This window comes from Lipotes vexillifer, unplaced genomic scaffold (assembly GCF_000442215.2).
Source record: "Lipotes vexillifer unplaced genomic scaffold, Lipotes_vexillifer_v1.1 scaffold957, whole genome shotgun sequence".
NCBI lineage: Eukaryota > Metazoa > Chordata > Mammalia > Artiodactyla > Lipotidae > Lipotes > Lipotes vexillifer.
Genome location: NW_006791360.1, coordinates 177,491 through 189,063, shown reverse-complemented (window position 1 = coordinate 189,063; position 11,573 = coordinate 177,491). Strand labels below are relative to the sequence as shown.

At 47.9% G+C, this 11,573-nt stretch overlaps 1 protein-coding gene across 1 annotated transcript in view; it reads left to right on the top strand.

Moving 5' to 3' along the window:
* The first annotated feature begins 533 nt into the window (after positions 1-533).
* DZIP1L (DAZ interacting zinc finger protein 1 like) overlaps positions 534-11,573 on the top strand; it is a 43,148-nt gene continuing 32,108 nt past the window's right edge. Inside the window, exons 1-3 of the mRNA XM_007464347.1 lie at positions 534-586; positions 2,432-2,510; positions 10,333-10,914. Coding sequence (XP_007464409.1) covers positions 534-586; positions 2,432-2,510; positions 10,333-10,914 — 714 coding nt within the window. The remainder of the gene's footprint in view (positions 587-2,431; positions 2,511-10,332; positions 10,915-11,573) is intronic.

Genomic DNA, 11,573 nt, shown 5'->3' with positions numbered 1-11,573 from the left:
GCTCGGGCGCCTTGCGGGCTCCAGGCGGGGAGCTGCGCCTCGGGACCCGCGGCCTCCCGCCTGGCCGGCTTCGGACCGAGGTACCCGGAGGGGAGCAAGAATGACTGAACCCGCCGGACTGGCCTTCGCTGGGAGGACGGCCTCGGATTTTCAGTTTTTCAAAAAGGTAAAATGATTGGGGGCGGGGGTGGGGTTGGTGTTTTGCGTTCTGTAGGAAAAGGCGGATCTTTTAGCAATGAGATGAGTTATTGATAAAAACAAACAGATTTAGCATCTCTGGTTCCTCCGCCTTGCACTCCGAGGCTGGAGTGTAGCAGGAGGCAGCCACCGTATTTTCCTTTTGAGGTGGCTGCAGATAAAAGGCCAGGGGAACTTGCTGGGTATGGGACAAGGGCCCGGAAGGTGGGTCAGAGGAGCGGTCTGCGGGGCCTGGGCCGGGGTTACCCAGGCCTGTTCCTTAAGGCCCAGGGCCTGCCTGCCCCTGCACGGTCTCTTGAAATGTGGCATCTAACAGGACTTTGAAGAGAGGCCTGATGAGTGTCAGGTGCTCCAACTGTGGCCTCCTACACTTCTGTCCACAGATGGGGTGGATGGTTTCTCTCCTTTGTCCCAGCCCCTCACACTTGCCCCTAGAGCTGGGGACTGGCCAGTGAGAACAGCCACACCTAGAGAAGGCCGGTTCTCCAGTCAAGCAGCTGATAAGCGGTCTTCTGTCTGTCTCTGTCACCACCAATGCTCTGGAGACCTCTCCCTCACGTGGGAATCTTTTTGGATACCATCCAACTTGATGAAATGGTCGCATGAAGTTACATGCTTCAGGTTGGGAACAGAAACCTGAACTCACTTGTGCAGCATACCTGGGTTCTGCCAGGGAGCTGGAATTTGGTCCAAAGGCTTGTTCCTCAACTGACACTGACAGGAGGAGGGAAGGGGACAACTTGGTGGGCTGTTCTGAACCTCCCTGTGGGCCCCTTGCAGGGAGGGCCAGTCCTGGTCAACAGGGTTTACCACTTGCAGTGCCATCTGTCACTAGGCCTCCTACCTCTAGAGAGGATTTTGTGGGGTCTGATGTCCCAGGCTCTGAAGCTGGAGAAACACTACCAAGAAGCAATGACTTATCCATGGGAAAGAAAACACCAGTATGTTCTAAACTGCTATTCTTTTAGGTGTGAAAACTAGTGTTGGTTTTTCACAATTTTGCACCTGGGAAGATAGGTCTTATCAGTATGTAGTCGTCTCTAAAATACTTTGAAGAGACGTCAGTCAAATCCCTACCTCCCATTTTTATTTTAAAGAAAATCCTTTTGTGGCAAAAACTTAAAATGGGCATTTGACCAAACCAAGGACATCATCTCTTAAAAGTATCTCCAAAGTTTCTAGGGAGGAAATGGGAGACCTGGTGTAAGGGAGAGCTGTGAGCCTGGTGGAGTGGATCTCTCTCTTGCTACTTTATAGATAAGAAAGAGTGGAAAGGGGGACTTCTTTCTTTAGAAAACAGCAGAAACAGAGAACAAAGCAGAACAAGGTCTGTAACGGTAGTGCTTCAGGAGAGCTCCTGGGTCAGTCTTGTCTCCGTTGGGATCTCTGGCGCTCCCTTGCCTACGGTGTGTGCATGGCCTGTTTGCAAACTGTGTGAGGGTTTCCTTGGCAGCCAGAACAATTAGCACTAAGGACACGCCTGAGCTCCTGGGACGGCACTGCTGAAGTTAGCTGGGAGTCAGGGCAGGCTTGTAAATGATTGCCTGGCAGCTGCCTGGGAAGCTTGGCTCCTCCAAGTGCTCCTTGTGGCTTGGCAGCATTCTTGAGGAAGCAGAACAGACAGCAAGGTGGCAGCGGTGGTGGTGTAGTCTATCTGTTAATTTATGTTAAAAAAATCAGCCAGAATTTTGTTTAAAAAAATCAGCTCTTTGGTCATTTTTGTGGATGTTCTCTTTGACAGATTATAGGTGGGCAGGTTTCAGAAGAATTGTAAAGTTTCCAGGAGTTGTTTCACTGTGGAATGGCTGCCTTGTGAGGTAGTGAGCATCCCGTCACTGGGAGTGTGCAAAGCTAGGTGGTAGACAGGCTTGCTTTCTTGGCCGTGGGATTGCCCCAGGTAGAAACTGTCTCTTCAATAATGAAGTGAGTTTGGAATGCTAGCGTAAATATTCTTTTGGGTCCCACTAATTCATGACAATGGTCTAGGATTGGGAAGATCCTGGGACCCATCAAAACATCTAGAGATGGTTAATAGTTCTAGATTTCCTAATGACGGTGAGTCATTTAATTTATTTATTTATTTTTAATTTTATTTTTAATTGCTTGTGGGATCTTAGTTCCCCAATCAGGGATTGAACCCGCGCCCCCTGCAGTGGAAGCACAGAGTCTTAACCACTGGTCTGCCAGGGAAGTTCCACAGTGAGTCATTTTTGCCTTGTGTTTCTATTCCCAGATGTGGGAAAAGAAGTCTGCTGATAATTCAATCTGCAGAAAGTACGGCGTGCCTGCCCTCTGGGATGTGTAGTTTCCAGGTAACCAGCAGCATTCTCGTTTGGCTTTGTCTTCTGCCCATCCCAACCAGGACCCAAGCTGTGGAGCTGAGTTGTATTTGGCTAAGTTCTGCCAGGATACAGGGAGACTTTAGGGTCTCCAGCACAGACCCTGTTGCGATTTGCTGTAAACTCTTTCAGTCCTTGCAGTTTGGTCAAGAAATCTCAGGTATTGTAATTTACAAAATGGGAAGGGATTTATGTATTATCATCAGCATCATTGGGAGGTCGTTTGGCATAATTAGAAGTTTTGGAGTCAGAACTTGATTTGGATCTTGGCTTCCTTACTTAGTAACTGAAGGACCTGGGGCAGGTCCCTTAGCTTCTCTGAGCCTGTTTGTACATCTATCAGATGAGGCAAATCATAGCTACATACAAGGTTGTATGATGGCTAGAAATAGAAATATTAAAGGCTGGCACAGTGCCTGGTGCACGGATACTTAATAAATTATAGCTGCTATCATCCTCATCAACTTCAGTTCCCACAGTTCAGGGTATATGCCCAGCAGTGGGATTGCTGGGTCATATGGTAGTTCTATTTTTAGTTTTTTAAGGAACCTCATACTGTTCTCCATAGTGGCTGTATCAATTTACATTCCCATGAACAGTGCGAAAGGTTCCAAAAGGGAACCCTCCACACCCTTTCTAGCATTTACTGTTTGTAGATTTTTTGATGATGGCCATTCTGACCGGTGTGAGGTGATACCTCATTGTAGTTTTGATTTGCATTTCTCTAATAATTAGTTATGTTGAGCATCTTTTCATGTGCCTCTTGGCCATCTGTATGTCTTCTTTGGTGAAATGTCTATTTGGGTCTTACACCTAGTTTTTAATTGGGTTGTTTGTTTTTTTGATATTGAGCCCCATGAGCTGTTTGTATATTTTGGAGATTAATCCTTTGTCCGTTGCTTCATTTGCAAATATTTTCTACTATTCTGAGGGTTGTCTTTTCATCTTATGATTTCCTTTGCTGTTTTAAGTTTTAAGTTTAATTAGGTCCCATATTTTTTAAGTTTTAAGTTTAATTAGGTCCCATTATTTTCATTACTCTAGGAGATGGGTCAAAAAAGATCTTACTGTGGTTTTTGTCAGAGAGTGTATCCCATTGTTCATTGCAGCACTATTGACAATAGCCAGGACATAGAAACAACCTAAATGTCCAACGATAGATGAATGGATAAAGAAGATGTGGTACATATGTATGATTACAATGGAATATTACTAAACCATAAAAAGGAATGAAATTGGGTCATTTGTAGAGATGTGGATGGACCTAGAGTCTGTCATACAGAGTGAAGTGAGCCAGAAAGAGAAAAACAAATATCATATATTAACGCATATATATGGAATCTAGAAAGATGGTACAGATGAACCTATTTGTAGGGCAGGAATAGAGATGTAGACGTAGAGAATGGACACGTGGACACGGGGAAAGGGGAGGGTGGGACGAATTGGGAGATTATGTTTGACATAAATGCACTACCATGTGTAAAATAGATAGCTAGTGGGAACCTGCTGTATAGCACAGGGAGCTCAACTCGGTGCTGTGTGATGACCTAGATGGGTGGGACGGGGGGTGGGTGGGAGGGAGATTCAAGAGGGAGGGGATATAGGTATACATATAGCTGATTCACTTCATTGTACAGCAGAAACTATCACTACATTGTAAAGCAATTTTACTCCAATTAAAAAAAAATTTCCACAGTTCTGCTCACCATTTGATGTCAGAACCCTAGGACTTCTGAGAATTGGACTCTTGGGGTTCTAGTGACAAAAATGGGTGATACTTTTGGGATTTAGTAAAAACTCAGGAACTCAGATCCCTGATTCAGAATTCTGTATAACTGGGAGTGGGGCTCCCACCTTGGGTATTTACAGACTGTGCTCAGAGTGTAAACATGAGGGTTTATGGGCTGCTCAGGAAGCCAGCTAGAACACTGCTGCCACCTCTTGACAGTCAGTGTGGGACGACACTCACTGATGAGCCTGCGCTCACCCACGAGGGCTCCTGCCCTCTAAGCTTTCATTAGCGGCCTGGAGGATTAGGCTATGGACACAGATGGTCAACACATCAAGCATTTTACTAAGTCTAAATGGCGTTTCTCTCCAAGGAGTACAACTTAAGTGCCCCTAAGTCCATTCTTACTCTTTATCCTAATTCTTGTTGGTTCGTAGCCTCAGTTCCCCAAGACCCCGAGAATATAGAATCTTGAAGCAGATATTCTAAGATTTTGACAGTTCCATTCAGGTCAATAGCAATCTGGGCTGCGGGTAATATGCTAAGGGCTGGAATCCAACAGATGTGAATAAGCCATGGTCTCAGCCCCTGTGGAGCTCACAGCTGGGGATGTGGTGGGACAGGGGTGGGGGCAGAAAGGACACAGAAGTGTCCTGTATGGCCCCTCCTTGGGGCTCCCTGTCCTAGCTCCTTCCCTGGCACTTAATTCTCTGGGGGGTAATTTGGTGTATTTTTCTGACTTTCTGGAGAACAAAATCTGGAGCCAGACCCCAACACTTAACTAGTCGTGTGATTGTGGGAAAGTCATTTGCCCTCTTTATTCACCTTGAAATTTCTTCATCTGTCCACTGGGTTGTTGTGGGAATCAAATGGGATAATTCATGCGAAGTCTTATAACTGTGTGTGAAGCACACAGTTCTAGAAGTGTTCACTATTTTTATTAACAACGGCAGGGGGGACGTCCCTGGTGGCACAGTGCATAAGCATCTGCTTGCCAATGCAGGGGACATGGGTTCGAGCCCTGGTCTGGGAAGATCCCCCATGCCGCGGAGCAGCTAAGCCCATGCGCCACAACTACTGAGCCTGCGCTCTAGAGCCCGCAAGCCACGACTACTGAGCTTGTGTGCCACAACTAATGAAGGCCATGCACCTAGAGCCTGTGCTCCGCAACAAGAGAAGCCACCGCAACGAGAAGCCTGTGCACCGCAACGAAGAGTAGACCCCGCTTGCTGCAGCTAGAGAAAGCCTGCATGCAGCAACAAAGACCCAACGCAGCCAAAAACAAACAAACAAACAGAAACAATGGCAGGGACTGTTGCCTGGCAGGGACTGTTGCCTGGGTCACCATCCGTCCCAAGGGCCAGTCACGGTGCCTGGCCCTTAGTAGGGCTTCAGGAGCCATATGTTGGTGGGATGGGTGAATGAATGTTGCACAGCCACCCAGCACAGACCAGAGTGTGGTGAGGGCGACCGAAGGAGTGTATGCTCTGTGCTCTGGGAGCCCAGGGGAGAGGCTAGGGATTCTGTCTATGGGCCTGGGAGGTATTTATGGTGGCATTCATATCTGAGCAAGGCCTTGAGCATGCGTTCACCTGCACAAGGAAGCAGAAGGAAGTGGCGGAGGGCCATCTATCCCAAGAGGCAGCATGGCATAGTGGCTCAGAGCGCAACTCTGTAACCAGGCTGCGTGGGTTGGATCCTGCTTCCTGCACCTGGGGCAAGCTTCTTCACTTCTTTGTGGCTGAGATAATAATAGTACCTCCTTGAAGGGTTGTTGTGAGGATTACCTTAGTTATTCTTTATAAAGCATTTAAAAACAGTGCTTATGAGTAAATAGCCCATAGATATGAAAGTATGGACAGCAAGTAAATGGTAGGTGGGAGATGCAGCTAGAAAGGTAGTTTGGAAACAGTTCATAGAGGTCTTTGACTATCTTCTTTTTTATTGAATTATATTTGACTTACAATATTATATTAGTTTCAGGTATATAACATAGTGATTCAGTATTTTTATACATTACAGAATGATCTCCACAATAAGTCTAGTTACCGTCTGTCACCATACAAAGTTATTACAATATTACTGACTACATTCCTTATGCTGTACATGACATCCCAGTGACTTATTTGATAACTAAAGTTTGTACCTCTTAATCTCTCTCACCTATTGCACTCATCCCTCTGCCCCCTCCCCTTTGGCACTCACCAGTTTGTTCTCTGTATCTATGAGTCTGTTTCTATTTTGTTATGTTTGTTCATTTGTTTTGTCTCTTAGATTCCACATGTAAGTGAAATCATACAGTATTTGTCTTTCTCTGATTTATTTCACCTAGCATAATACCTTCCATGTCCATCGATGTTGTCGCAAATGGCAAGATTTCATTATTTTTTATGGCTGAGTAATTATCTATCTATCTATATCTTCTTTATCCATTCATCTGTTGATGGACACTTAGGGTGCTTCCATATGTTGGCTATTGTAAGTAATGCTGCAATGAACATAGGACTGCATTTATGTTTTTGAATTAGTGCTTTTGTTTTCTTCAGAAAAATACCCAGAAGTGGAATTTCTGGATTGTATGGTAGTTCTATGTTTAGTTTTTTGAGGACCCTCCATACTGTTTTCCATAAAGCTGTACTAATTTACAGTCCCACCAACAGTGCATGAGGGCTCACTTTTCTCCACATCCTCCAACACTTGTTATTTCTTGTCTTTCTGATAATAGCCATTCTGACAGGTGTGAGGTGATATCTCCCTGTGGTTTTGATTTGCATTTCTCTGATGATGAGTGATGTTGAGCATCTTTTCATGTGGTGCCACTCCCCTCTGGCCTGCAAAGTTCTGCTGAAAAGTCAGGTCATAGTTTTAGGGGCGTTCCCTGTACACAACTAGTTGCTTTCCTCTTGCTGCATTTAAGATTCTCTCGTTATCTTGAATTTTTGCCATTTTTAATTATAATGTGTCTTGGTATGGAACTCTTTGGGTTCATCTTGTTTGGGACTCTCTGTGCTTCCTGGACCTGGATATCTGTTTTCTTTTCCAGGTTAGGGAAATTTTCAGCTATTATTTCTGCAGTTAATTTCTCTTCCCCTTTGTCTCTCTTCTCCTTCTGGGACTCCTATATTGTGAATGTTAGTACACTTGATCTTGTCCAAGAGGTCTCTTAAACGGTCCTCATTTTTTAAAATTATTTTTTAGTTTTCACCTTGGGTGATTTCCACTACTCTGTCTTCCGGTTCATTGATCCATTCCTCTGTATCATCTAATCTACTGTTGATTCCCTTCTAGTGTGTTTTTATTTCAGTTATTGTATTCTTCAGATATATTTGGTTCTTCTTTATATTTTCTAACTCTTTGTTAAACTTCTTACTGTGTTCATCCATTCTTCTCCTGAGTTTGTGGAGCATCTTTATGATCATGACCTTGAACTCTTTATTGGGTAGATTGCTTATCTCCACTCATTTCTTTTGGAGTTTTGTCTTGTTCCTTCATTTGAAACGTATTTCTCTGTCTCCTCATTTTGTCTAATTCTCTGTGTTTATTTCTATGTATTAGGTAGGTCAGTTTTGTTTCTAGATCTTGGAGAAGTGGCCTCATGTAGGAAACGTCCTATGGAGCCTAGTACCACACTCCCTTCTGGTCCCCAGAGCTATATGCTCCATGGGTGCCAGCCATGTGGGCTGAGTGGGCCCTTCTGTGCAGCTGGGCTGGCTGCTGTGAGTGTGCTGGTAGGCGTGGCTGGCCCTGCCTCATGTGGTGGCTGCCAGCCCCCTGGTGATCGGGGTTGAGTCCTGCGGCAGCTGGCTGTGGGGGCCAGAGGGGCCCAGGGCTGGTGCCAGCTCTCCCATATGCAAGCCTTGCTGGCCTTCAAAGCCAGGTGTTCTGGGAACTCATCTTCACAGTGCAGGACCTCTGGGCTGGGGAGCCCTGAGGTGGGGCTCAGAACCCTCCCTCCTTGGGGAGAACCTCTGCAGTTGTAATTATCCTCTTGTTTGTGGGTCGCTCACCGAGGGGTGTGGGTCTTGACTAATTTGCATCCCCACTCCTTTTACCCATCTTGTGGTTCCTTCTTTATATCTTTAGTTGGGGAAAACCTTTTTTGCTAGTCTCCAGGTCATTCTTATAGATAGCCAGTGTGTAAATAGTTGTAATTTTAGTGTGTCTGTGGGAGGAGGTGACCTAGGGTCTTCCTACTTCACCATGTTGGCCATACTTGCTTGAATAGCTACTTAGTGAATTTGGAATTAGCCCACGAGGAACACAGAACATCACTTCCCATATGGCTGAAGCTCAGTGGTGGCTGCCCCTTGTAAACAGGGCATGCACTTCCCATTTTGCCACAGTCCTTAATACTCCCTATGCCAGTACTCCCTACTGCAATGGTTCTGAAGCAGTTAGTCTGGAGATCTGCATTTTTTTTTTTTTTTTTTTTTTGCGGTACATGGGCCTCTCACTGTTGTGGCCTCTCCCGTTGCGGAGCACAGGCTCCGGACGCGCAGGCTCAGCAGCCATGGCTCATGGGCCCAGCTACTCCGCGGCATGCGGGATCCTCCCGGACCGGGGCACGAACCCGTGTCCCCTGCATCGGCAGGCGGACTCTCAACCACTGCGCCACCAGGGAAGCCCGAGATCTGCATTTCTAACGAGTGTCCAGTTGATGCTGATGCTGCTGGTCAGTGACTACACTTTGAGAACCACTGCCCACGTGTATCTCGGACACTAAGATAGGGAATCAGTTGCCACTTATCATCAAGCTTTTATTTGGTTTCTCTTACACCTGGCATGTTTCCTACATTTAATAGTACCTTCCTGGTCCTGGTGGAATTTAGATTTGCAATTTCTGGTATAATCAGTATTGGAAGGCTAAGTCTAAAGGTCTCAAGAGACAGGCCTGTGAGAAGGAGATTTGGGAGTGGCTGAGGCTCAGCCAATAGCAGGCCTATGGTAGCTGAAGCTATGGTTACGTGTGAGCTCATCCCCAGGCAGAGTGTGCAGGGAGAGATGGGTGATGGGTGAACAGCATACTGTCACAGGGGCACTGGCACACCCTGCCTTAAAGGAAGGGTGCAAGGATAGTAGGCTCTTCCTTGTTCAAGGAAGAGGCTGGAAGGGGCATTCGAAGAGGTGGATGGAGAGCTGAGAGAGTGGCTGGTGGAACATTCTTGGCCTTATTATGAGAGAGGGGACTGTGGGCAGACATCTGAGACCAAAGCTTAAATATTAAATAGTTAAACAGCGAGTTCTCAGGTGAGCTCCTCGTCTGTGGGAAGACAGGAAGCAGGTGTCCTGTTACCATGGCCCACAGCAAACCTGGTAACATGCTGTTGCTCCAAAGCACAGCTTGTTGTGGCAATTGTCTCTGAGGCTCCGGTGACACAGTTAGAGCCTGCAGCTGAGCATGATGAGTGTCATGTCACCTGCCTCCTTTTTTAAAAATAATGTGACATATTAAGAGGAATGTGCTGGTCTTCTCCTCATGGCCATGATGGGGATGCTCGTGGCTGGATGGTTTGTTTCTGGAGCATGTGTTGGGGAGGAGTATCTGAGAAAGGGAAACATTGGAGCTGAAATGGAAAAGGTGGATCCGTGGCATCCTGTGGCAGCTTCAAGACCAGGCTAAGGGGTTTGTTTGCACTTGGTACTGGGGCAGCAAGGAGCCATGCTAAGCTGCTGAGGAGGGGGCTCGGGGGCAGGTGTGTGATTAATGCACCTTGGTGGCCCCAGTGCCTGGCACCGGGCCTGGCCAAGCTAAGCATGTTCTAAAGGAGCAGGGGAGGGGGTGAGTGAATGAATGAATGAGCTCGATGGGTAAGGTTTGATGATCTGATCCAAGCACCACAAGCCTGAAGAGGAGGCCCCGTGATCCCCAATACACACGGAGGCTTAAAGATGTAAAGGATCTTGCTCAAGGCTGAGGATCTGAATCCACATTTGTATGTCATAAAGCCCACACCCTTGCTCTGGCTGTGTCAGTGCACAGCATGCACACTACAGGCTCCTGCTGGCCAGCGCGGTACATGGAGCCACACGCACCAGGCCTAACTTCAACCCTCCTCTCATTTTCAGGCCCTCTCTCAGTTCCTGTGCCTGCTGCCGTGGTCTTGGTGGCACCCTTCCCCAGTGGTCAGCCCAGGGCTCCCCCCGTCCATGCAGTCCCACGCTACCACCGCCCAGGGCCTCAGCGACCCCCTCTTTGCGGCCTACACTCTCCCCACCTTCAAGTTCCAACCTCGCCATGAGAGGATGGACTGGAGGCGCATTAGCGCCCTGGACGTGGACCGCGTGGCACGGGAGCTGGATGTGGCCACCCTGCAGGAGAACATCATCAGCGTCACCTTCTGCAACCTGGACCGGGAGGTGTGCGGCAGCTGTGGGCAGCCCGTGGACCCAGCGCTGCTCAAGGTGCTGCGGCTGGCGCAGCTCAGCATTGAGTACCTGCTGCACTGCCAGGACTGCCTGAGCACCAGCGTGGCCCAGCTGGAGGCGCGGCTGCAGGCCAGCCTGGGCCAGCAGGAGCGTGGCCAGCAGGAGCTGGGCCGCCAGGCTGACGAGCTCAGGGGCGTGCGGGAGGAGAGCCGCCGGCGGCGCAAGATGATCAGCGCCCTGCAGCAGCTGCTCCTGCAGACGGGCGTCCACAGCTACCATGCGGTGAGCATCTCTGCGGCGGGGCCGCCGGGAGGGCTGTGGGCCTGGCCGCCGGCCACCGGCCACCCCGGCAGAACCACTGCCTGGCCCCTGAGGCTGCTGTGGCTGTTATCACTGGCGCTGGGAGCAGATTTCAGAGATGCCGCTGGTGGCCAGAGAACCCCAGGGTGTCTCATCAAGTCTATGGCGTGTGTGTGTGTGTGTGTGTGTGTGTGTGTGTGTATGGAGATTGTACATGTGTGGCAGGTGTGTGTATGAGTTCATGTCTCATGTGTGCATGTGTGAACGTATGCAGGGTGTGTATGTTTATGGATGGTGTCTAAGATGTGTCTGTGATTGTTTGGAAGGTACATCTGTGAATGGTATGTGTAGGTATGTATGTAGAGTGTGTGGTGTGTAACGTGCTTGCATGTGACGATATATTTATGGTGTGTGTGTGTGAATGAAGGGTTGTATGTGTGTAAGGGTGTGTGTATTCATAGAGGGCGGGAGTGTGTATATATGAAGGCTGTGTGTGTGTGTAGAGAGTGTGATGTGTAAAGGTGTGTGTAAGAGGTGTGTGACAGGGGACTGGTAGAGCCAGGCCTGTTCTGGAAAAGTGACTCTATTAGTCAACCAAGTGACAGTTCATTCCCCAGAGGGGCATTTGAGCGCGTTTCTTT